We start from the raw sequence: 27,627 nt of genomic DNA on the forward strand, positions 1-27,627 counted from the left end.
TGTTACCAAACACCTTAGTTAGCTAGATTTTGGTAGCCCAACTACCTCACTACACTCCCAAACAAGCTCAAACTCTTTTCAAATAAGTTTGAGATGGATTTTTATTAGGGGAATTTCATCAAACATGGGATGTGCATGTCTACAAAATGCAACTATAAAAATAAAAACTACAATAAAAATAGTGGTTACAAGCATATAAATCACGCATCACCCATCACTCATCAATTTATTCTAAACAAAAGCCCCAACATATTGTGAACAAAAAGGAAGAAAATGAAAAATTGCATGTAATAGAGTAAACGAGCACTCAAAAATGAACAACTGGTAAAAAAAAACGCATCATTGACAGAGAGGTATGAAAGTGGCCAGTGTCGGAATCGCGTTGATGAGAATTATCGGTGTCAGAATCGCATCAATTAGAACTGCCACAATAGGAATCGTGTTGATGAGAATGGGCGTTTAGGGTTTGTTTCACAAAAAAAAAAAAAAAAAAATTGATTTGAAGTGAAGTTTAAAAATGAGGAGGATAAAGTTGAAATTGAATAATATATAAGGCTAATTTAGTAATTTAACCTACAGTTAGGAAAAAAAATCTGTTAAGCTAACAAAACACATATATAAATGTTATCAAACACTTTAGTAACTGAATTTTGACAGTCCAACTATTTCACCACACTTCCAAATAGACTCTTAGCCCAGTGACTTAAAAGTTAAAGCCATGACAACTCATTACCAAAAAAGACACTTAATTGAGATTTATACAAAAGTCTTATCCCATGTAAAAAAAAGGTTCAGTACATTAATTTGAATATGGAAGACAGCCAAATTTAAACAAATCAGATTGGAGTTTGTCCACTAATGAAAGTGGATAGTTAATTTTAAAATAATAAGTCTGTTGATGGAAGTGAAAACTAACAAAACATTATCAATATTCTTGAAAATAAATGGGTAATTGAAAAATGTTTATCTTCCTGTGCAAATAATTAAGTTGATGAGTAGAGCTATTAGCACCTCTTTAATCTCCTATTAAAACTCCTCTTTTATGTTTACACTTTTACCCTCATTTAAAATTACATTAAAGCATAGTATAAAATGAGAGTACTAATGACGCTAATGTTCTAACGAATATTTTACAGCCCAGTATTCCTATTTTGATATCAACATAAAACAAATAAAATAATTTCAGAGTAGTCTCTTGAAACTAATTATTATGATGCTATTTTAATTATGTTGCTAACTATTTGATTTTTTTTTTAAATCAATGAACCATTTTCTACAATAGCTAGGATCCACCACTAACACCCCCTAAACTATTACTTCTGAAGAAGTTAATAAGAAGTTATCTTTGTCCTCGGCGAGATTGTAGTTCAATTTAAAAAATTTATGCTGAACTTGCAGACTGACAAATGTGTAATATAGTTATTCACTTTAAAATTTAATATAGCAACTTGCGGTTTACTTATCAAACCACTCAAATATTCCTACCGATATAATATGTTCAGCTTTCTTATTTGTCACCATATACTTTTGAAATTGTCAAACTCATATGGGAACCTTGAGCAATTGACAAATTTTAATGAACGTAACTAGTAAAGAAAATGAATTGCGAGACAAATTTGTTTAATTCGTGTGATATTTAAAATTTGACATATAGATGAGCCTTTAGGCAAAAGTGAATAGGGTTATTTGTGGAAACTATTTTAGTGTTAATAAAAGTAATATGAGATTTGAGATTTGACATATAGATGAGCCTTTAGGAAAAAGTGAATAGAGTTATTTGTGGAAATTGTTCTGGTGTTAATAGAAGTAAGATGATATTTTAAATTATTTTACGTGGTATGTTTAGAAAAAATGTTTTAAGAAATTAATAATTGGGTGCCAATAGCTCCACTCAAAGTTGGTTAATTAACAAAGGATCGCTTATAAGTAATCCTAAATTTGCCATTATCAACTTTGTATCCTAACTCTTTTTTTTTTTTTTTTTTTTATTCTTCTCTGCAGAAGTTTCATTAAAAGAACAGAAATAGGAAAAAGTATTACAATTACACATTAATCGTATAAATCTATGTTTATAGAGGCCAAGAATCTTACACAGCCTTTTGCAAATACAATTAGACGGAACATCCTATCAAATACAGGAAGAAAGAAAAAAAAAATCTGACTTAAATATCCACAACGAAATTACTTTCACCGTAAGTATAACTAGAGTAAAAATTTATTTATTCTCTATATTTTGATGTTAGTGTTCGTTTAGTTCTTATATTTTTAAAAATACCCTAAAGTATCCCTATTGACATCTTTACCATTACCTTTATGTTTCTTTTGACTTATTTTTACAATATTACTCTATTACAATAATGTTTCTTTTTTTAGACATTATTAAAAAGAAAAATTAACTTATCAGTTTCACACCAAAAAATATATATATATATATAATTTTTTGTGGAACACTCTGCAGAGAGTTAAAATATTAATTTTTCTTAAAAAATTGATAGTTTAATTTTTCACAAAATTAGTTTTTTTGGACACACATGAGCTTCAACAAAAATTAATATATATCTTTTTTGTTTTTTATTTTATTTTTGGGTTTAATTTAATAATCCAATTTTTTTATTAATATCCAAAAAGAAAACATTACTGTAAGAGTGTAATATTATAAAAGCATGCTAAAAAGAATAAAAAATAATGGCACAAGTGTCAATATTTAACAACAAGAACGTTTTGAGGTATTCTTAAAAATATAGGGATTAAATAGGCACTAACCTCATAATATATGAACTAAACAAGCTTTTACCCGTATAACTACAATGGAAATGCAATGCACCTAACTTATTTATCTCATAATTTTACACAGGTGACAGGTCCCTTATTTATTAAACCATGAAGCAATTGTTTAATGAAGCATCTTATTAGTGTTTAACCGGATGGTTTATGCTAATAGAACCTCAGTGGACTCTCCACAATCTCATCATCTTTTTTTTTTTTCACTTTCCCTGTGGTCGCCAAAACTATAATTTGATATGTAGAAGGATATTGAGGGGTGCCAAAAAAATGAATAAATAAACAAATAAATGAGTGGACAAGCATGCTTCAATTTTGCTAAGTATCATCACTTCATAAATAGGCACGCAACAATATCTCCTTTCAGTGCAAGTCAAATAAGAAGACAAAAATTATTATGGCTGAAGTGCAGTTGTTTGGTCTATGGGGAAGCTTCTTCAGTCACAGAATAGAGATTGCTTTGAAACTGAAAGGTGTTGAATACGAATTCATAGAAGAAGATCTTTCTAACAAGAGCCCTTTGCTTCTCCAGTACAACTCAATTCACAAAAAAGTTCCAGTTCTCGTACACAAAGGGAACCCAATTGCCGAGTCACGTGTCATACTTGAATATATCGATGACACCTGGAAAGGCCATCCCATTTTGCCAGAAAATCCCCATGAACGAGCAAATGCACGTTTCTGGGCCCAGTTCATCGATGAAAAGGTACCCCGACAACAGCTTAAGCTTTTGAGTCGAGTGGTTAAATCTAACATGGTATCAAAACTGAGGTCTTGTTTTTTGCGTTTATGTAGTGCAGGGTTGCCCTGAGGAATGCTTACGGGTGCCAAGAGAAAGAACGAGAGGAGGAGGCCACAAGAGAGGCGTGTGAGCTCCTGAAAACACTAGAAAATGAGCTCAAAGATAGGAGGTTCTTTGGTGGAGACAGGATTGGGCTGGTTGATATTGTTGCAAATTTCATAGGCTTTTGGCTCGGGGCCATTCAAGAAGCACTTGAGGTCAAGTTGTTTACGGAAGAGAGGTTTCCGAAATTATACAGATGGAGTGAAGAGTTTGTTAATTGCAGTATCATCAGGGAAAGTTTGCCCCCAAGAGACAAACTTATTTCCTTTATGCGTCGTCGTTATGGACTCTCTAGTTAGAAATCAGGATGTTAATTAAGACACGATGTTAAGTTATCTCAGCTACACACGCTTGTTAACGACAGAGAGATAACAATAACATGGCAGATTGCTCTTGATTCTAGTTCTTTTTGTACTATAGGCTTGGTTTTTTATTACTTTCATTTTCAAAATGTAGCCAAAGTTCAACTTTACTAGTAACCCCACATAAGCTACCAATCTTTAAGCTCCAACTTGTCCTAAAATTATTTAAGAACTCAAAGCAAGCATCCCTTTTGTTATTGTAATCTTATTGGCTTGAGGGTCCATAACGAGATTTTGATGTGGTCGATTTTAGGCTACATGTCTCAGATGTAGCATAAAATATATTCATAGGCATTTTAGAAATTAGTCGTCGACTAGGGTCTCTATTAAAGTATAACATAGCAAGGATGTAAATCCTCCGGCTACACAATATTTTAATCCATAATAGATTCTTAATTCAAAAACTTGATTTCTTTATCTCGTTTATGATTCCTCACATTCCTTATACTAACTCAAGGATATGCTAAAAGAAATAATTGAAATAAATTATATGCCAACATCTAAGAAAAAGATGAAATTAATCGCGAATAATTTCTCTTTAAATTAAGATATAGCAGAATGATCATGTCCAAAATAATCGATGGACAAATAATATCAACGCTCAACATCTCATAGGTCTAATTATCTAGAATTTTAGACAGTTATTTTAGTACCCAGTATTTCTTTTTATAAAGTTTGCAAATGCTCTTTCTGTACTCACCATCCAGTAAGGGAAAAACTGTAATTATTGTAGCCACTGTTTTAGCCAACTGCTTTTTAATTATTGTAGCCATGGATGCTCGCATTAGTAAACTTCAGTCAACTTAAATTTTGTTTTTTTTAAATCTTTGGTTTGTTCAGTAACCATATGCGAAGGGTCCATAGAAACTTATCACGTTATTTAAATATAATCAAAAGAGTCATTGTATAGTTGCGCGATAATTATTATTCTTTTGCATATATAGATAAATGGCCAATTTGATATAACAAGTGTATTCACACTCTTTGTACACTTACTATCCATATTCGTCATAGCAAGTCTTCTTCTACTAATATTAAGTATTGCTATTAAGGAAGTAGAGAGAGAGAAAAAAACCGCAAAAAGTAATAAGAAATACCAAAAATAGAAGAAGAAAAATTTGGAGTTAATGTATGTTTGACCTCAGTGAAATTAAATCTTATTCATAAAAGAATAGGACTATTGACGCCCTTCCAAATACCTCTTAAAACTCTAATAATTATTTTTACAATTTTAACTTTTATTAAAATTAAATAATATGACAATTTCTAATTAAACCTCCACTCAAAAATCAAATAATTTTCTTTCTTTATAAAATCTAACATTTTAAAAATTAAAAATGTTGTTTTTTCCTCTAATGTTCGGGTAAGAAATTTACCACCGATAACTACAATAGAAAAAATGAAAACCTATCATTTTTTCTTTTAAATATAAGAGACCTCATTATTAAAATGGGGTTTAATAATAAAAATTAAAAAATGGGGTTTACACAATAAGTTTTAATTAATGATATTTTTGTTATTGATGGATGTGTTAAAAAATTTATAATTTTTTAAAACATTCTAATGGGGTTAATTAAGAAAATGGATGTTAAGAGATATTTAGGGAGGTGCCAATAGTCTCACTCCATAAAATCATTAGAATAACATGTGTCAACATCTCTTACAAATTTAAAAAAGATTAGATTAAGAGAAAATCCAAATCGAATGAAAGATATCACCTCTTTCTCCTCGCCCCGATCATTCCTCTTTCTTTCAATTGCTTTTTGGCCGGTGAAATTAAATTGTTTTTCTTACTTTTTTATTATTTGTTTTTTCTCCACTCAAATCTTCATATCTATAGTGGTTTGTTAATCCACTCACACATTTTTAAATTTACAATGGCGATTTTTAGTTTGTTTAGTCTACTCAGATGTTCAAATCTGTGATGGTTTTATTTATCGTATTTTATTTTGTGTGTTATAACGTGGTTTTTCTTACGAGTCACAATTTAAGATCTAGGGCATTTCGTGCTATCTAAATGGATCTTTACTGAAAATCCATCACGATATCAATTTGAAGGACCAAATCTGTTGAAAGAGGATGCTACAAAACAGACAACAGAATCAACTATAAAGCTCGACTCGTATATGTGCATAAATATTTGATGGTGACGGACAAGCCTTCATCCCAATCTTCAGTGTAGAAGTAAAATAGTTCAACTAATTGATCGTTGTAATAAATTATCTTTAGTTAAACTGATCTTGTCTATATACCGTGACATATGTAATATTGTAATCTATGTTTCATGTAATGAAATAAATTTTGAAAAAACAAAAAAAACAAAAAAAAAAACAAAAGAAGAGAAAGAAAATAATGTGATGATGGTGAAACTTGAAAGGTCAAACAAATTGTGTTATTTTCTTTTCCATGTTTTCACATATGAAATTGGACAGGGCCTGCGAAGCAACTTGCATTGGGAAGAAAGCGTGACTTTAACTTTCCCTCGCACAAATAGTTAGGCTTTGGCTGTTCCTGAAATGAACAAACCATGTGTGTGTGTGTTTGTTGAATCATTGATATTATTTAACATTATTAGACGAAAATCAGTACGCGTGTAGATCCCATCTCGCCAATAAAAATGCAGCATGGCACATGAAATTTTCTCAAACGCTATCAGTGCTGGCATGCAGATCGAGATTCCTCTGTTCATATATAATGCTGCAGCAGACAAAGTTATAAAAAAGCCTTGTACTATGGATGGGACACAGGTTTTCTGAAGCCATGCGTTTCGGCACTTTGGATGGCCATTAATGAATTAACAAATCAATGAGTTCACAAAAGAAATATGTTCTAATTTTATTTATACTAATCCAGGGGGAATAAGGTGGTGAATACACCTTAACCCCATTTGCTTCCAAAACGTGAAAAAAGTTCAGGACATGACCGATAAATATACTGAAATCCAAACAAGAAACCCGAATTCACTCAGGATAACATAAGATATTGGCTGTAAATTAAAGCCCTAGTGATATTTGATCAGTGCTTGCCGAAGCTTGGATCCTTGACGATGGTCACCGGGCAAGGTGCATGAGTCATCACATAGTTGCTCACACTTCCCAAAATTATCCTACATTTCATTTCATCAACCAACCACCCATCAATATGCGTCTGTGTCGCACTTTATCACCGTAGGTGACAAGCAAGAACCAAAAATGACAAAAGTGAAAATTTCATACCTTCGAACGGTACCAAGTCCTCTGCTGCCCATAACCAGAGAGTCCAGCTTCAGATCTTCAATTGCTTCAAGCAACCTCTCTCTTGCATCTCCCCAGTAAATTTTGGCAACAATATTCGCCTGCAAAATCACATCATTACAATTCTAAACATTCGATCCAACCATAACAAAGTAACGATTTAATTAATTAATGTCCAAGGCCAGTAAAACTAAAAGTTAAAGATTTACCTCTTTCTGTCTAGAAGCAGTGTCAAGCAAATCAAGCGCATCAATGTCAGTTTTAACATTGTACTTCTCCATAGTCTCAGGCTCTCTGAACTCAGTCAGAGGAATAAGAGCTAGCAAAAAAAAAACAAAAAAAACAAAAAAAATTCCCAGATCAAATCATAAGTAGCCAGCTAAGAAAGGCCAAAGATCAAAGAAACTGATATTAGTCAGAAAATAAGCAAAAAGAAATATACTTACGGGAACCAGATTTAGCCCACATGAGGTTACGAGACTCGTCAAGAGAATTGGGGTTGATGTGGATGATATACAAAGTGTCACCTTTATCAAGCAAGTTATTAACAGCCCATGATAGAGCAAATTTGCTGCTCGGCGAAAAGTCCAGCGCCACTCCGATCTTTCTGTCCCCTGCCATTTTTCAGAACAGTGAAAAGAGGCAAGAAGTTTCTTTCTTTCTCTCTTGTGTGAGAGCGTTAAGAGATGAAGCCAAGGTTTCTCAGAAGTGATAGGGTCTTTGTCTTTGAGCCGTAACAACTTTATTTATGTAGCTTGATGTCAAAAGTAGCGTTGAAAGTAAGATGATGCTTTTGTAAATAAAGTTTGCTGAGAATTTATCTTCACGCTCCACGTACGCATATGGTTATTTTAAATAACGGTAGATTGTGGAACTGGTCCTGTAATGTGCTTTGCTTCTTGCCAACCCCTTGAAATTTGCGTCACGTTACGAGATCAATGCGAATTGCAAATTACATTCAACAAATAATGGGAGAATTTGCTGAAGTCATGAAATAAACGAGGATTAGGCCAGGCATAGAACTGGCACTGGCGAAGTTGCTTCGCACCTTCCTTTGTCTTTATCATTTTTTTCTTTGTAATATTAGTACAATTGTTCTCTGATGCTGAATTTCATTCCTCATATGTGCTGACAGCTAATGCAAAAGTTAGTTTATTGTTGGTCTAACGTCGTGGCATTAATTCATTGGTTGAATAAAAATATAAATTAATAAAAACAAATCATGTGGGCCAACTGATATTTAATTCAATCAATCTTATCATGCCACATCGGTTTGTACAAAATAAATTTGTATAAGAGTTTGTGGCTGTATCATTACTAAAAAAAAAAACATTCCCATGAGGAGGATGAAGAGGATTTGGGTTTCGATGCGTGGGCCTACCAAACAGGTGCCCTGGGCCAGGCAGGTATTTTTCAATGAGCCCATTATCGTTTTGAGGAAGATGTAAAAAGCCCGTGGCTTTAATAATGGACTGGAAGCTTGAACCCAACAAGAAGTTTTGAATTAGGCTTCTGAGTTCTGTGTGTTACACAAAAGGTTCCTATAAATCCTCGACGGGGTGTCTCTAGTAGGATTTGGTTTTAGTGCTGAGTCGACTTGTACTCAAATATTTATAATCTCCTGTCATATGTGCATGTAGAGTAATACGCCGTTAAGATTTAATTATTTTTATATTCTCATCCAATAAGTAACACTTACATATTTTTAAAAGGTTAGAGAAAAAATAAGTTCAGAACTGAATCTAAATCAGTCTTTAATAAGACATACACAAATTGAAAATTCAATTTTCATAAAAGGGCAATCAAGAACGGTAAATATTCACATCTAAGTGGCGCCCATTAATATATACTTTTACAAGATAAAATAATGGCACCCATTAATATATACTTTTTCAAGATAAGATAACACTCATAAACAAAACTTTAATCCTACTCTTCCATCTTCTAACTTTTGTCATCCGAGGAAGGCATCTACGTATAGTACCGAGCGTCAATGCTATGCATATTTTTTTTTTTTTGCTTTCTAGTAGGCTAGAAGCCTGGCACGTAATACAAGTTACTAATAAAACATCTAACTGATGTTTGTACTACATTGTTTGGCAACTAACTTTGATTAGTTTGACCCCACTCATTACGATGTTATTTCTAGACGTGGCCCACCACCACCACCACTAGAATCACCGTTGGATTCAAAAGATGTATTTGATCATGGGTTCATTCACTCACTGGTAACCACTGTGGAAGATTTGCATGAGTCAAGAGTGTAAGCTTAAAGGCTTAAGCTGCAGGGGGGACAGATGGTCAAAGTTTTCGAAAAGAATCGACGAAGCTCTCGCTGATCTCTTCTTACTTTAACTCTTCTTATTTTAAAAATAAAAACTAAAAGCAATAAAACGACAAGCTTGCAGGCACAAAACACAAAACCCCATTCCATTCCGCTAATCAAGGCGACAACTCCCTCGATATTCCCTCCTTTCCCCTGCTTGGAATTGGGAAGAAGAAGAATTAATCATGATTATTTGACATTACTTAAGCACCTTTATTTGTCTGTGGGTTGTGATTTAGTCTTGATGATTAGACGTGCTGAAGCTTGTTACAGCTGGTCTCTAGTCTCGCACACGCGCGCCATTAGCTGCACTCACAGCGGCCACGAACTGTAACAACAATAATATCAAGCAATTAGGATAAGTCTGGTACATGGGATCCGGCGTTACATTTATTTTTCATCTTCCTCGTGTGTAACTTGCAATGAACGTGTTAACTTGTACATCATAAGCCGCAATTAAGGGATGACCTAAGACTATAATGTTTCAAAATTGTTTAGTAAAACCAAACCCTCTTAATGAACTGTCTCTTTATTGGGGACTGATTGTTTTAAATATCAGTACTAATGTTAATAATGACAATATAATGAATGATCAGCTGCTCATTTGCATTCCTGCCGAATCCTATTAAAATGATGCCATAAATAAACATAATTAACCAGCTAACAAGATTAACCAAAGTAATTATTGAACATAATGCTCGTTTTCTACCCTCCGCCAGCGCCACGTGATGTGAATACTGCCCTATGATTCAATGGTAGTAGCCTCCCCTTTAAAGCTTTTTGTTGGTTTCCAATTTTAAAGCTTATTTCACGAGGCATGTGAACACAAAATGCCACGAGGACTCGTGACAACACGACACGGGTGCTAGGTCTAAACAATTCATGTGAATTAATATGTACGTGCGAATAATGTGATTTTCTCGCCACTTTAAAATTCAATCGAATCAAAGAAGAAAGCTTTGTAGCCAAGATTTTGTGGTGCTGTCTGTGTACCCTTTTGACTCAAATCCACTCTTTTCTTTTAATCTTATTGTCTCCCATTACGCCCTGCTGTGATGGTTTTCACTTTGATTGCGTCCACCGTGTCGCGTCTGCATGCATAAATAAAGAGAGCATGCTGCGTGCGCAAGGCATCTGATCAATTTATAATCAACGGTGTTGATTCAATCGATCAACCGACGGCACATAGTTTCACTTAATTGCAGTGGACAACCTCAGCCTCTGATTGATGACCATGTGAGAATCAGGTTTTTTTTTGGGCTAGTTGTTTATTCTGTTCCTTTACAACATCGTCAACTTTGTCAGTAGCCTAACCATGTGACTGTCGGGGCCTACACCGACTATTTTTCTGGTATAAAAAGAATGGACTAATGATGGTTCCATGAGAGATTGATTTGAGATAAGAGCACCAACTTATTACTGTGAATTTACTCACAACCACTTGAATTATTGGAATCATATAGATGATTGTTTTCCGATCCACTTGTAACTATGCAGGCTTGAACTGGGTTCTTAGCAAAATAGCATTGTATTATGTTAATTAATAATATCATAAATTCCGATATTTTGAGTCTTACTTAATATAACGACATCACATTAAGTTATTTATTAGCGTTCATGAATTATTTGGAACCTAAACATTAGGATCTCTAACAGTATTATTTATTAAAAATTTAACTCAAATTTACATTTAAGCTATCAATATTTCAAATGACTAAAATCGCTTTCAAGTGGGGTCTTCTTTGAGTTCAATCATCATATAGCGGATATTTAAGGGTACGTAGTTTTCTCCTTTCAAACAAATTGGAGTAGACTTGCTCTATCTTAGCTTAAATTTCACCCTTATACCATCAGTGTTTGAAAAGGACAAAAAAGAGTTTAAATTTGTATTCTCTAAAATGCTAATGCTTGAATTATTATTGGATTGGTGCCTTATTAGAACGACATGGAAAATTAGGCACAATAATATGATTTATCATCACTTCTTTTCTCTTAAGAAAATACTCTCAAATATGTTGCAAAAAATTTTCTAAAATAATGAAAAAGAAACCTAGGAAAAAAGAGAAAAGGTAGTGAATAGAAGGTTAGTTATGGAAGCTGACCTAACTTTGCGATTTACATGGCCACCCTTTGAAAAAGCAACAAAAAGAAGAAGAAGAAGAAAAGGAAAGGGAGACAAAGCAAGGAAGAGGGTATAATGCGAGCAAGCTTAAAGCTTACTCAAAAGAATCCAAAATAATTAGGTTACCCGTATTATTGGCACACGGCCCTCAATTTTTGATATATTCTGATCTTATATATCGTTAGCGAGAGACCATAACGAATCAATTCAGAGACCCACTTCGCAACCTGGAATCCACTCGCCATCACTCACGGCTTCAATTATATAAACAAAAGTCATGTTCGTCAAAATTATTAACTACACAGTCATGTTCTTAAGATCTGATTCAGAAAATGACCTTTTTGAGGGCTTTGCTTTTTCATAATTATATTTCTTTTCGCCTCCGGCTGTCGTTCTCAGTGACGAAGATCGAGTGAGTATGGTAATGTAAGATTCACGCACCACTTACAGGGTACGGGAGTGGACCGCGCTGGTTCATCTCATCATGCTAAAGCAAAATTAATTAATTAATTAAATTTTTTTTTTTGTTGCCAACCCAAAAAAAAAAAGACTAAAATATTGGGATTTCAGATGATTTCAATTTAAATGTCAAAGTAAATTGCATATATTTACATTTATTAATATGTCGGAATTTTCCGATCAGTTATAAGATAAGATAGTTTGAATATTTAGACCTAAAATGAGTCGAATCTATTTCAAAATATTTTTAAAAAAATCAACATTCGCACACAATAAACACATAAAGTCATTGGACCCTCGACTTCTTCGAAGGCACGCAACATTCATCTAAGTAGTGGCTAATTTCCAAATTCAGTGGAATTGAATTAATTTTTTTTTTCTTTTTTCATCACTCTTGGTGATGATTGGATCACTCATTCAGGGCTATTCTATTTACAGAATTTTCGTATAGATCTTCAAAGAGGTCATGACACAATCGGATAATCACCACACTCCACGAAGTTAGCTTAATTGAATATCAATTCATGCCGTAACCTTTATTAAAATTGCATAAAGATGGAGCTTAATCTTAAAGAGCAAGGCACTTATGTCAGCCGATGAGAACAATTATTGTTGCAGTGGTACAAATAAAATAAAATAAAATATAGATAAAAAGGATTCTCGGATAGAAGATCCTTGAAGCTAATTTGTTGACTAACATTCATTGCGCGTCATCAGGCGAGGTACCGAATGGTGTGCTAGATCCTTCGGTCTGCAAATTATGGGCCCACTTGTTTGGATCAAAGGGAAAATTAATTCGTGGATCAAAGTCCCTCCAATCGACATTATCCGACCGCGTGCTCAACGCCTAAACCTAAAGCCTTGCACAAAAATTTGCCGCCATCATTTTAACTTTTGCAACGTGCTAATGCCATTGGTGGTGGTATTTCATTAGGTTAAATTAGGGTATAAGTTCGTTTAGTCCTTATACTTTAAAATTAGTATTTGTTTAGTTCTTATATTTTGAAGTTAGTATCCGTTTAGTCCTTATATTTTTAAAAATACCTCAAAGCATCCATATCATTAAATTATTGACATTCTTGCCATTACCTTTTATTCATTTTGACTTATTTTTACAATATTACTCTATTACAATAATATTCTTTTTTTTAAACATTATTAAAAAGAAAAATTAAATTACTAGTTTAACACCAAAAAATAAAATAAAAATTGATATCTTAATTTTTTACAAAATTAAATTTTTTTGGACACACAAGAGCTTTCACAAAAATTAATATATATCTTTTTTTGTTTTTTATTTTATTTTTGGGTTTAATTTGATAATCCAATTTTTTTAGGGATTAAATGGACACTAAGCTCATAATATAGGGACTAAACAAGCTTTTACCCGTCAAATTATCGTGATTACAAATTGTGCGTAGAATCATAAAATCTTATTTAGGGTAAATGAGGTCGGTTGATAATTTTTTTTTTTAATCTTCTTAACAGAAATAGGAAATAAATTAAAATTTTTAAAATCAAAAAAATTAATTAAAGACAGTCGATTCAAATAGAATAATTTAAAATTAGGATTTTGTTACAGTCATTGTAATGTGACAGTAGATCCCGCTGCCATCTCATAAATATTTTGTATATTTTATATAAAATGTAAGTTACATTGACTGGAACTTAGCAAAATCACTCAAATAAACTTTTTTTTTAATCTATTCATTAAAATTCTTTAAAAGTAATGATATTGACTCCTTGCACACAAATTCAAAATCATATTTGCTTAGATAATAATTAACATAAGGCCAAGTGTCGAAATTAATATCTTTGATCATATCATATCACATGAGTCTAAGTGTCACTAATCCAATAAATTTTTTGTAGGTTAACTTTCGGTTTTCATGAATTTTTGGAAAAGACCCTTCTTTCCCACTCTCTCTACTGGGCTTCCTTGGAAAAAAAAACAGAGAAAGAGAGAGGATATATCTCTTTCATTTCTGTTGGCAAGAAAGCGAGGTCTCTCTGGTGAATTTTTTTTTATATTTTATTTTTGTTTGAAACAAGGAATATTTTTATTGGATCTAGAATTTATGGTGCTTTTTTTTTTCCTTTTTATGTAGATTTAGATCTAAGGTGATTGCGGCAGTCTTTCAAATTCTTAGGTCATTCTGTAGTTCTTTCTAGACGTGGAATTTTCAATGTTAGATTTGAAATATTTTAAGTTATAATGGATGATCCATCATTGCATTTGTCAAAAAAACCAATCTATTTAACGAAGGATAATTTAAAAGGGACGAGGAGATTTCTCATGCAACTTTAATTATCTAGTGCCAATTTAAACTTATCGAATTTTAGATTTTTGTCGAATGGGATGATCCGCCTCCATCTATTAGGAACTTACTTGAAAATGCTTGGGACAATCCGAACACACACATATATGTGGCATTTTTTAAGAGTAAAAGAAGAAAACAAACTTCTATTTTTCCATTTTCTTTCTTTTTTTTAAACAACAACAATAATGCAACGAAACCAAATATATCAATCTTCAATAGAATCACGAATAAAGCTTAAATATGCACAGTTGGCATATAAAAAATATAAACTAGTTCATTTTCATTTTGTCTATGTTATAACCACAAAATTTTAAATACTCAAGTTGAGTAAATTATATGGTACAAATTTATATGCAAATTCATTATCATATCACTCAGTAATTCATGTTACAAATTCAATGGCTACCCTTAAAAAAATTGTACCGGCTAAGCACTTTTCATGCCTTCAAAATTTTTTTTTTTTTTTTTTGGGAAGAGAAAAATTAAATAACTCACTGCTATGTTATTTGCATTGGCTTGCCTCAACAGCGACAAAACGACATGTTACCCACAAATACAGAGGACAAACATGAATGCACGCCGCTCTTTTATCATTTTCCGCTCTTGTTTATATTCCTTTTGATCCCCATTTTGTCTTGCAAACTAAGCAATACAAATTATATAAAGTATCTGCGGTGATCGAAACCGAAAGTGGGACAAATTTTTTTTTTTTTTTGGGTTCAAATGGTAATATTTCTTAAAAGGGTTGTTTATTTATTGATTCCCATGTTAGAAAGTTCTTTTGCTAGGCTTTGTAAATGCAGCACCCGCCGCCCAATTGGAAAGGGCATCCTTCTATTACGTATTACTTGCATGAATTAAAAATTCATTAACGAACGTAAGAAGATGAGAAAAAAGACAATTTGAAATCGACAAGATTCAACATAACGTGGTGTTTTAGTACGATTCGACCGTCCATCACAGCACAAAAAAAAATAAATAAATAAATAAGATGTGCTTAATAATACATTGTTGGAAGAGTTTTTGAATTTTTTTTCCCCTTACGGCGTATTTGAATCATGAGTTAGCTTAGATTAATTAAATTAAACAATTAGCATGAGATATATGTCGTCTATTCAACTTTTTTTTTTTCGACATTCATTCTTATGCTTGAAGCAAGATTGTTTCTGTGTAACATGTGTCAATAAAAACAAAAATTCTCGCATGATGATGGTTTATCATTACTTTTACTGCATTTTGACATTTTTATTTTTGGATTGAGAGTATTTGAAAATCAAATGAAAATGAGGAATAATGCATGAACATATTGGTCCAACTGAAACATAATTTTTTAATTAAATATTAATATGTTAAAATCAAAAGTCAAAACTCTACTAATATATTTTATTTATCTATTAGAATTAAGTGCATGTATGATATAATTTATTTAATGAACACAAGTACTTATTTAATTAGTTTAATCTTTTTTAAATTTTTTTATTATTATTTGGTTATTTTTTAAAGTACAGCTTTTGAATATAAAATATCTAAAATATTATTTACTTATTTGACAGTTTTGTTTTATTTATTTCGGGGTAAAAGCTCATTTAGTTCCTATATTTTGATGTTAGTGTCTATTTCGTCCCTATATTTTTAAAAAAATACCCTAAAGCATCCCTATCATTAAATTATTGACACATTTACCGTTATCTTTTATTCCTTTTGACTTATTTTTACAATATTACCATATTACAATAATGTTTAGTTTTTTAGACATTATTAAAAAGAAAAATTAATTTACCAGTTTAACACCAAAAAATAAAATAAGATAAAAACAATATATATATATATATATAATATTTTTGTGGAACAATCTACTGAGTAGTTAAAATATTAATTTTTCTAAAAAATTGATAATTTAATTTTTCACAAAATTAATTTTTTTGGACACACATGAGCTTCAACAAAAATTAATATATATCTTTTTCATTTTTTATTTTATTTTTGGGTTTAATTTGATAATCTAATTTTTTATCAATATCCAAAAAAGAAACATTACTGTAAGAGTGTAATATTGTAAAAGCATGCTAAAAAGAATAAAAAATAATGGCACAAGTGTCAATATTTAACAGTAAGGATGTTTTGAGGTATTCTTAAAAATATAGGGATTAAATGGGCACTAACCTCATAATATAGGGACTAAACAAGCTTTTACCTTTTATTTCGTAATATAACTTTAAAAAATATGTCTATTAAAATAATTTACAAATTTTAATAAAAGCTCTCATTAATAACTAAATAGATAGTATTTTTTTTTAAAAAGCCATACTTAAATCGATTATATTTAAAAAGCTATACGAAACGAACCCTAACTTAGGATTGTAATAGGCAAATATGATTAGTAACAAATTTTTCAAAGCCTTGCTTGGGTGCTAGTGGCCTGGGAGTGGAGTGACCAATTGAAACATAATTGATAAAGGTCGAAACTTTGTTTGAGCCAAATCAATTAAATGTAAGGGTATTATTGGTAAATTACTTGTTCCCAAAAAACAAAAAAGAGCATATTGGCAATGTTTTTTTGCAAGATCGATGTATTGTAGGGTATCAAAATCCTCCAAAATTTCTACTGTTTGGACCCCTATTTTAGGCTGGGGAAATCACTAAGATCAAATTTGTGGCCACTAAAGAAATTTTGAAGTGGTGGGCTGCTGCCCTCACAAGCATTGTGAGGACAGCGGTTCTAGCCCCCACAAAAGTATTGTGGGGGCTAAATGTTCTTTATATCCTTTTTCCTTGCGAAATACAAGTGGAGTATGAACATCCTCCTCGCTGAGGGGTTATTTGTATTGGACATGTACTTCATAGAATTCATTGTAATAATGTAAGTCTCAATCATGTATATCTGATTATAAATATCAATGTAATACCTCTGCTATAATAAGCAGTTGTTGTAAATATCTGTGTAATGCAGTAATCTGATGATTAATCAATCTAAAAAAAAAAGATAAAAAAAAAAAAAAAACTAGGGGCGTCTCACGTTTTGTTCTAGTCAAAGATATGAAATTGACAATTAATTATTCCTCTTTCGGCGGGAAAATTAGAAGCAACCATTTGGGCTTTAATATCATATGCTGTTGCACGAAATGAAATAAAGTTTTGATTTCCTTTTTCACCGCTCATTTAAATATTTTAATAATTCTTACTGTACCTCTATTTTTTTTAATTTGACAGTTATTTTTAATAAAATTATTTAAAATATAATTAAATATCATAAATGTACCTTATCTTAAATTGAAGAAAAATTAAATAACATAAAATGTTAATTTAATAATTAATATTTACATTTAAAATTCTTAATTAAAAGTAATTACACAATAATCTCATTAATTAATTTATAAAATAAATTTAATTTATCATCATTAAATAATATTTAAAACATAAAATTTTAAATTTATCTTTTAACTGTTAAAATAAAATATTAAATTAACGGATTTAAATGCGTAATAAAAATTATCAAAATATTCAAGAACACGGTGGAAAATGTCCAAGAGTAGGCCGGAATTAACCCTTTCCTTTTTGCTTTTTCAATTTTTTTTTTTTTAAATTGAAGCAATTTAAACAGAAAAAGGGTTCATGGCCAGCACGCCGCCCGACGTGAAACTCATAATCTCACGCGCTAATGATGAAGGGAATTCACACGACATGATCTTCGCAAATGATGGTTCGTGATTAGCGGCTGTGAACGCGAGTACAGGAAGTTTACAACTTTATTGATCTGAGATGTACGACCTCTGTGCTGTCCCTATCCACAGGTGAGCACGTCGACAGCACGTGCCTCCACAATTTGCCAAATTCATGGAACTTAATAAGATATTCTATTTTGTCTGTGTGCCTGTAATTGTTGATTAAATGGAATTTATAAATGGTGTTGCGTCCACACAACTGACACGAGAGAGAGGCGCCGTCCCACGCCGGCGAAATGGCAGTTTGAAACTGGAAAAAAGACACGCCGTACTGATGTCTAACGAAAATGACGGCCGTTAAAACAAACGGAAGGTGCCAGGGGTTTGACCAACGATAGATAGACATTTTTTTTTTTTGAATTCAGGTACACACATATTTAGGAATGGTAAAATCCTCCACGGATTTAGAGTTTCACGGAGTCCCACTCCAAATAGAAAAAATTTTAAATAATTTTTGAGAAATAGAGTAGAGAGTGAAAGGAAAATAATCATCAAATTTCTTCATGAGATGGGGTTTAATTTTGTACTCCTCACCCCACCCCCACCCCCACCCACACCCACACCCACACCCACACCCAAATCCCTATTAAATATAAATATATTTTTAATTCTTATTTAATAATTGTTATTTTTTTAATTATAATGTCAATTAATAATTTTTTTTAATTTTTATGCAATATAAACAAGATATGAATGAAAGAAAATTCTATAATATTTTTCAACTCTGAAACATTGTTATATTTTCTTTTCTCTTTTAAGGTGCTACACTTTTTAAATATTTTTCACTTTTAATATCATTTTAAGATATTATTTCAAACTTTTAGATTTTTTTAAAAGAATTTAAATACTTTATAATATGATGATGATTTTATTTTAATTCTCTAATTTTTAACTTACTAAAATAATGTATTTATAAAATAAATAAATGAGGAATGGGGTGGGGATGAGAAAATCATTCCCCACATGGGGATTTTCCATCCCCACCCCACTAAATTTATTGGAGAATGGAGTGGGGAATGGAGGTAAAAATTTCTAACGGGATGAGGAATGAGGGGTAGGCCTCCCCACCCCCACCCCATCCCACCCCATTGCCATCCCTACACAGATTGTTACTGATATTATATCAGACATTACAATTACATTATTTACAATCGTACTAAACAACTTAGACCACCGTCATACATTAACCCACTGAAATACTTACCCAAATATTTTAAACTCTCTCTAATATTCGAGGGGTGCCTACTCCACTCACATTTTGTAAGGAAAGTATTGTCTCCACTCAATTAGTTAATAATTGAGGAAGAACTGAAACTAACTTCTATAATTCTCTGATGGAGACTCGAACCCTTGCACTCAATATTGTAAGTGCAAGGTTCGACAAATAGATAATTAAGCTGCCGAATCAATCATCATTCATAAAGGGAAATGCTTGGTGTAGGCAGGGGAGAAATACGAGAGAGAAAAAAAAAAGGAGAGGAAGAATGGGTGACTAGTTAGTAGATAATTTTTTTTCATACTTAGTACTACTCTTCATAAATTCTGTATTGCTGCCACGTCAAAACGTCATTCCGTTTCGCCCTCTTTTGCTACTTCATTGTTTTATTTTCAAAAATGTAAATTATAAGATTATAATAATTTAAAAAAAGCATTAAATTACAAACTCCGTACCGGGATGGGTTAAATTCTTTCCGCATGATTATTTTGTTAAACATGGAAATGGGAGTTGGCTTAATTAAATTAAAAAGCGCTCAAAATTATTGAAAATAAATTTCCTCGTGGCAACTTTGCATGTTTTATGTGATGGGCATATTAATGGACGGGTCATCTTATGATGATGAGGAAAGTAACCATCTCGTGAACTATCTAGGAAATGCATGCAAGTTAGATGATCAAAATTATTGTAATCTAGTTGACCACAATGGAAAATAAAATTGTCAAGTAAAATCCCAACATAGTAGTCTAATAGTAGACACTAACATCTTGTGATGTTTTTATTTGTATAATTTTTATTTTCTTTTAAGTGGAATTAGAGCTATATTTAACTCAACAACGTTGTTATTATTATAAAAGAAAAGTAAAATGAGGGACACAAACTCATTCCACAATTATTGTGTTGAGTTGTATCTCACGTTAGATAGTAAAGACGAGTTACTTGAATTTATAAGTAGGATATGTTATTTTACCTAATTGGTTAGTCTTTTGGATTGAATACTTAAAAATACTGAGTAAGTCTTCCAACGAGTGATATCAAACTAATTCTTAATAGATAGAATGTGGTAGTGGAACAATTCAAGTATATAGGACGAAAGAACCAAGGTTCGGTAGTGGTTACATCAAATGGAGAATTATTGGGTTGTGTCTCACACTGACTATTAAGTAAGAGTTCCTCCATTGGTTAGTAAAAAAAAGTTACTTAAATTTATAAATAGAATATATTATTCTATTCAATAAATTAGTATTTTGAATTGAATACTTAAAAATACTAGGTCGGGTCTCCCGACATATTGTGCATAAACTAATATGTTATTAACTATTAGTTAAATGATTGTCACGTGAGTTGCATGCTTTTTTTAATTAATTATATTAAAATTTTATATTTTCTTTTAATCAATAATTTAATTACATATCAGTTTATATAAATAAATAATTTGATCGGCTTTTTTTTAAAATTTGTTACCGGTGCAGGAATTACCCGTCCCATCCACAATCAAAGAGGAACCACTTGCAATCATAATTGAGAATGATTAGGTGACAACACACCGATGAGAAAAGCATAAGCTTTTTCCCAATCTACAAAAATTTAATTGTAATTTGACCATAAATCGGTGTCAACGATCATGCGAGTTTTAACGAACTCCATTACAACCTTAGTGCGGACATTTCCTTTTTAATTTTAAAGCTAAAATGCCAACAATTGAAATCTACTCATTTCATACTGTTTCAAAAAATTTCACTAGTTTAATTAATTAGCATCCGCAAAAATGTGATCGGGTTAACACAATTTATTTCTTTATACTTGTTTCTCTCTACATTGAAAATGTACGATGTCTTAAAGTAAATCAAATTTAGAAAAAGGATGGAATCCTTATTTATTTATTTTTTGATAAAAACAATTGCATGGTGAAATATTTCATTTTGATTGGCATGTTTGCCATGGTATCCCTAATAAGGTCAAATTACGGACTCATTGAATACCCAAAGACTGTAGAACCTTAAAGACAGTAACATAATCCAAACACGACACAATACCTCACACACGACAGAGTGCTATAGACTGCAAAATATTGACTGCATGTCGGGTTAAAACATGGTCGTCGTCTTTTCGCCAACTTGAGACGACATTTCATACAAGAAGCAAAGCCTGTAGGCAGTAGCGTGTAACGAGTTTACAGTGGTAATTTTACTTTTTTAATACGAAAGACTGAAATTGCTTCGAGTCCCCAGCGGTTCTCATTGGTCGTAAAAAAAAGATCTTCTGCTCCAAAGCCGATATCGCCTCAGGCTTTAGCTGAAAATGGATGTCCTTACTGCCTTTCACCAAATAGAGCTTCTTTGTTCAGAGAACTCATTGAATGCGAGCCAGGGATTTAGGTCTGTTTGGCACTCCGTCACCAACTATTCAGAACGTGAACTAAGCAAAACCAAGGGCAAATTTGTCTAAGAATTTAAAATTAATTACTTACTCGCAAAGGATAGTGTCCCCGGGGGTGCCAAGTGGAATGCCAATAAGGGCAAATGTCTGTCCGTTGAAACGGAAAAAAACGAACGAGAGAAGAGAGTGTGGTGTGCCCCACGTCTCGTGAGAGATTTTGTTTAGCCACTAAGTCACCACCTCCCCCCACTCACTCACAAGTCACAACTCACAACTCAAAAGCAAAAACCGTAAAACTGTTTTTTTTAAAAAAAAATGATTTTCGGAAAAAAAAATTCCTGGCCCCACCTCACAATCACATGCTTGCCGAGTGCCTCTACCTTATCTCGGCCCCAGTCCTCTGGTGTCTAATATCTTACCTGGCTGCAACTCGTCATGGCCCCCACTTCTGACACACGCCCATCTCCACCGTCGATCTCGTAATACCCTAAGCGTGTGTCTCACCTCCTCCTCCTCCCTCGCGAGTGAAAAGTACGTAACCCACCTTTTTCTTTCCTCTACAAATACTAACTTCTCTTCGCATAATTGCATTTCCCCTCCCCCTCTCCGTTTTCTATTGTAACAAACAGCAATTAAACGCGCACACAAAGCTCGGTTTATTTTTTCCTCTAATCTTTAGCGCGTTGGCAGGGGGCCCTGAGACTGAGCATCCAGCAAACAAATCTGAGGCAAACCTATTATTAAATCTTGCACAAGCAGCAAAGCCCATTAGGCCTGTGTCATCAAAACCACTCTCAAATCTCGAGCAGCAGCGGTAACAACATGGCTCAGAGTTTAGACGACGGTGAGTTTTGGCTGCCGCCTCAGTTCCTCACTGACGACGACATACTTATGGACTTGAGTATGACTAATAACAGCAACATCAAGAAAAGCAGCAACAACAAAGAGGGATTTGACTTGGAGGCTGACGCTACCAAGTCTTTGTTCCCTTTTGAGTTCCCTTACGGGTTTGGAGCCTTCGGCCACTCTTCTTCGGATCTTAGCTCTCCGGTTGAGTCGGTGGTGGGTTCTACGGAAACCGAGAGTGATGAGGAAGATTACATCGCCGGCTTGACTCGCCAAATAGCTCACTCAACTCTCGAAGACGACGCTTTTGCCGCTGACAAAACTAAGGTACCAATCATTATAATATATACTCTCTAATAAACTGAAATACTGTGTTTTATTTTTTATTTTTTTCTTTGCTTTCGCGTTTTTCTCATCTTTGGCTTGGTATTTAGGCTCGGTTTGTGTCGGGCTCGCCGCAGTCGACGCTGTGTACGGTGGGACGTGGTTGCGGATGCAGGCAGGGCTCGAGCAGGGGAAGCCCCGGCTGCCAATCGCAAGTCTCGTCGCCTCCGGAAACTTGGGATCTGCTATACGCGGCTGCAGGGGAAGTAGCAAGGATGAGAATGAACGAAGAATCATACGGGTATCATCAACACAACGGAGGCCTATTGTGTCCACCAAGAAAGCCGTCTGCAATCTCTGTTCCATTAAAGAATCACCACCCAAATCACTTTGACTCTGCTGGTGGTATCTACTCTCGCCAGCACCAGCTCCTTTCTCACCAGAGGTTACAGGCCACTCAAGTAAGAAACCTTCCTGAACGACATCGTAATAAATACTCCCCAGCTTTCCATATTTGTCTTTTGCTTATTTCTTTTGTTTTTATCTGTTAACAGTTTCAGCAACTGAAGCAACAGCAGCAGCAGCAGCAGATGATGAAGCAACAACAGGGTTCGTCTGTTTGGGGAGGACCACAACAACAAACGCAGAGCAAGCCAAATGGACTCTACCAAGTTGGTGGAATGAACAGATTGACGAGGAGTAATTCGAACAATGGTCGCTCTCTCGGTTTGTCGCCCTCTGCATGGCCGCCTCTGCAACATGCAGCAACTCAGCAGCAACAAAACGGGTCGGGTATGCGGGCTGTCTTTCTCGGAGCTCCGAGTGCCAAAAGAGAATGTGCCGGCACAGGCGTTTTCTTGCCTCGCCGAATCAACACACCCACTGAGCCGCGCAAGAAGTCAGGTGAATATATCTTCTTTCCCTTCTGTTCAAATTTCAAATCAATTTGCTCTGTTTTATTCCGAGATCTGATCTTGCTTTTTTATTTTTTTCCCCTAATTACAGCGTGTTCCACTGTTTTGCTTCCAGCCAAAGTGGTGCAGGCCTTGAACCTTAATTTTGATGACAAGGGCGCTCCATTTTATCCTCGTTTTGGGAGTTTCATGCCAGAAAGTGGTAAATACAAGTCACTCGTTAGTGTCGCTCATATGTTTTTTTTTTTGTTTTTATTTACTGGGTATTAATTTTTGTTTTTATTCTTGGTGATTATGCAGATTCTGCCGCTTTGAGGTCTCGAAATAGTAATGGGGTTTCCTATCAGAAGCGAAATCTCAGGCCGCAGCAAGCAATGAGTCACGAGATCCGGTTGCCTCAGGAGTGGACATATTGATCCGATTTCACTTCTGGGGTTTACTAATTCTGTTTGTTTCGTGGGAGGTTTTTAGAAAATGGAAAAGGGGTTTTGAAGATTAGAAGAAATTCAAGAAATAAGAAAAGATGATGGGGGTATGCTAGTTTTTGTCGTAGGAATAGAATTTGGTAGCATATATAGTTATATTATAGTGTTCTTTTTAAGAAGAAAATATGATTATTATGATGATGGTTATTAAGAGGTAGTAAGAATTATGAAAATGTTTTTTGGGTTAGAATTAGGGAAAAATAAAGGGATTTTCTACTACTAAGGAAAGTGAATGCTGTAGCAGCTTTTGTTCTTTTTGTTGGGCTCAAGGAAAGAGAGAGAGGTGGATGGGAAGGGGAAAAATATTGAATGTTTTTGGGGAATAGCAAAAATTAGAGAAATTAGTGTTTATTACTTGCATAGCCGATGAGAGAGTGGGTGGCTTGGAACAATGTTTATTATTTTTTCAGGCTATAGATTTGCTCACTCAATACTCATGATGCCAATGCATTATTGCTTGTCATTCTAGGCTTGTTTGTGTCTTTGGAAAATTGTCATTCCAGCCTGTCCATCCACTCGGTTGCCATGAAGTAATAATAAATATAATAAGTTATTATTAATTTTGCACTTCCCCTCATCTTTGTTTTTTTCAGTTATATTTTATTGTGACTGTATTTTTCTGGGTTCAAGTTTTTGTAAGTAAATATTGTTGCATTGCAGTGTTCATACTTCCGAGGAAGTAAAACAGTCCAATGTACGAACAATCAACAAATAATGTTAAATTAGTCCAGCTTTCCGGCTCCGGAAGATTGCACAAGTGTTTCTATTAAAAGTACTTTCCCTTTCCTCGAGGTCCAACAGCTGGATCTTCGGGCTCACGGCCTGTAATTATTATTATTTTACTAAATCAAGTTTAACCTTAAATCAATAATCAATCAACTCGGCCGATAGTACGCAACTCAGTGAGTCACTCCATCGAGTTAAAAAAAGAAAAAAATCTCTTTTGCCTTGGGGAGGAAGTACAATTTTCCTCGCTGTCGATGAGTTCATCAAAGGAGAGTCCTTTGCACGTGGCAGGCTTTGAGCTGAGCCTTAATCTTTACTTTTGCGTGAGGCGAGATCTTTTCGGTAACCCCCTTTTTCTTTTTCAAAGGGGGGGACGCAGGAGCGGAGATCTTTTTATTGATTTGACGGATTTTTAATTTCATTCTGAATCTTATCTGGGAAAGTCGGGCTGCCTTAGAATTTGAGAGCGAGGGGTTGCTTTCACCGTGGCCTCACGGTTAATGGCCACACACACGGCACGCACGCGTAGATGCCGGCGAACGTGGTCTCATCGTGGTCCACCACGTCCTTAGCCAAAGCCAAGCACCTTCGGTTACCGAACCCCTCCCCCTCCACATGGTGCGCACCACGCAGCACCCACCTCCCTCCTTGTTTTGTCTCCCACGCGTCCGGACGGCGATTGGGAAACAAAAAATTAGGCTTTTTTTCTTTTCATTTATCCGCGTCGGTTGATGTGCGTGATATGTTTGAGTAGGATATTGGAAGGTCTAGTAAGCGTTTCAAGTGGCGCCGTTTTGTGTGCGGCTATTTGACCGGTCCTCCATTTCTGCTGGGATCACGCCTCTCGTTCATTTATTTTAATGCCACTTGTTGTCTTGCCTCCTCTTCTCGTGCCGCCCATTTCTGTGTTGAAGTCTAAAATAAGGAAAAAAAAAATTGGCATCAAGTAGACATTCACACGCACCAAAATAAATAATGTTTACACGAAAATTTATAGTAACAGTCAGAAGTTTGAGAACCAACTAGAAATTTAACCAGTTTCTAATTTGAAGCGTTTGTCTTCAAATGGACATAATTAAAAATAAGAAAAAGTACGAAAACCACTTGATATTTTTCTACTATAGACATACGGTATTAATACGCATAAGCAATTAAGCAGCACACATTTATTATTCGACGAAATGTCAAGCCATCACTGTATGGCATTGTTGCACGACCTGAGCAGCCCGTCGGTCACATTAAATGAGGTCGCATAATTCCTATGCCCTGCGTTTAATGAGATGTCTAACTACAGTTCTACTTTTACAACATCTCATCTTTGAACCGGGCGTCGGCAATTAGACTTTGCCTTTATGGGCCTAAATACGGCGCTGGCCAGCATCGGCGGCCGCATGGGTAGATCACCAATAATATATGAATGCGAGTTTTGTTAATTAAATCGGGGCTGTTTGTTCCGTCGTAGGGACGCGGATGACGGATGCTCTAAAAATACTTTTCTAATGAATGCGTCTTAAAATATCCGACGTTTTATTTGGTAGCATGTGCGAGTGTAACTAAAGTTGGGTTTACAAATTCAACGGTTGCTCAACCAACCAACCCAACTAACTGTCGTTTAGTATCTCGTACAAAGAAATTATATATTAAAAAATACAGAGTAGGCAAATTGCTGCTGTTCAAAATTATGTATTGAGGTGATGAGCTGATTGTATAAGGTAATGTCGACGACTCTATTAAATGATAGGGAAGTTTAAAATTTCAATAATGTCGCACTGTATTAGCGTACGGTTTTGTTTCCTTACCATATGACATTGTAATAATATTTGCGTATCAACTGCTCAATGTGGGGGTGTTTGCTAAAATGAGTTTTAAAAGAATGTATAATGAGCCAAATTTAGTTCTTTTGGAGATGGTTGACGGGACAAAAACTTAACGCTATGTTATTTATTATAAGCTAACCCTGCGGTATTTGGTGATAGGTTTGTTAATGCCTGAGTGACATAAAATCCAATCAATTATCATGGACACGTTTGGACAGAGTCTCTTAATTCATTTATCGAACAGAGCGTGTGAAATCTAATGTTACATGTACTTGATTGTCATTTCACTAGACAACTAAACCACTAGGCTTATATAATAAAGAAGCATGGCCCGGAAGATAAGTTAAGGAATCCTACGGATTGAATTTTGTTCTACATAGTTAAAAGTAAGTTTGTACACACACTTCAATGGACTTTGATTCAATGGGAGAAGTCTTCCACTTACAATGTTAAATGCAAGGGTTCTAGTTTTCATAAAATCATTATGGAAGTTAGTTTCAGTTCTCCCTCAATTATCAACTGATTGGGTGGAAACAGTCTATTCCTTACAAAATATGAGTGGAGTAGGAATGTGAGTAGAGTAAGCATCCCTTGAACTGATTGAGTGGAGACAATTTCTCCCTTACGAAATATGAGTGGAGTAGGAATGTGAGTGGAGTAAGCACCTCTCGAACTGATTGAGTGAAGACAGTCTCCCCCTTACGAAATGTGAGTGGAGTAGGCACCCCTCGAATATTAGAGAATGTTTAA

The 27,627-nt window shown here is 34.1% G+C and overlaps 3 protein-coding genes across 4 annotated transcripts; 2 read left to right on the forward strand and 1 right to left on the reverse strand.

The window, feature by feature from the left end:
* The first annotated feature begins 3,124 nt into the window (after positions 1-3,124).
* LOC102623072 (glutathione S-transferase U8-like) lies at positions 3,125-4,104 on the forward strand. Its single transcript, XM_006480850.4, has 2 exons — positions 3,125-3,487; positions 3,577-4,104. The coding sequence occupies exons 1-2, from the start codon at positions 3,179-3,181 to the stop codon at positions 3,922-3,924; spliced, it is 657 nt and encodes a 218-aa protein (XP_006480913.1). The 5' UTR covers positions 3,125-3,178; the 3' UTR covers positions 3,925-4,104.
* Positions 4,105-6,797: 2,693 nt separating this feature from the next.
* On the reverse strand, positions 6,798-8,230 carry LOC102623347 (hypothetical protein). The gene is made up of 4 exons (XM_006480851.3): positions 7,667-8,230; positions 7,430-7,539; positions 7,203-7,321; positions 6,798-7,093 (listed from the first exon to the last, which is right to left on the reverse strand). Exons 1-4 carry the CDS (start codon positions 7,839-7,841, stop codon positions 7,003-7,005), a joined length of 495 nt encoding a protein of 164 aa, XP_006480914.1. The 5' UTR covers positions 7,842-8,230; the 3' UTR covers positions 6,798-7,002.
* A 14,139-nt stretch (positions 8,231-22,369) lies between these two features.
* LOC102623650 (uncharacterized) lies at positions 22,370-24,894 on the forward strand. 2 transcript variants are annotated; one of them, XM_006480853.4, is made up of 5 exons: positions 22,370-22,938; positions 23,046-23,396; positions 23,490-23,838; positions 23,965-24,051; positions 24,150-24,894. In XM_006480853.4, exons 1-5 carry the CDS (start codon positions 22,588-22,590, stop codon positions 24,263-24,265), a joined length of 1,254 nt encoding a protein of 417 aa, XP_006480916.1. In that variant the 5' UTR covers positions 22,370-22,587; the 3' UTR covers positions 24,266-24,894. The 2 variants fall into 2 exon arrangements, with proteins under 2 accessions (XP_006480916.1, XP_006480915.1); XM_006480852.4 differs by having other exon boundaries at positions 22,371-22,938; positions 23,941-24,051.
* The last annotated feature ends 2,733 nt before the right edge of the window (positions 24,895-27,627 follow it).

Source organism: Citrus sinensis, chromosome 6, assembly GCF_022201045.2.
Source record: "Citrus sinensis cultivar Valencia sweet orange chromosome 6, DVS_A1.0, whole genome shotgun sequence".
In the NCBI taxonomy this organism is placed as follows: Eukaryota; Viridiplantae; Streptophyta; class Magnoliopsida; order Sapindales; family Rutaceae; genus Citrus; species Citrus sinensis.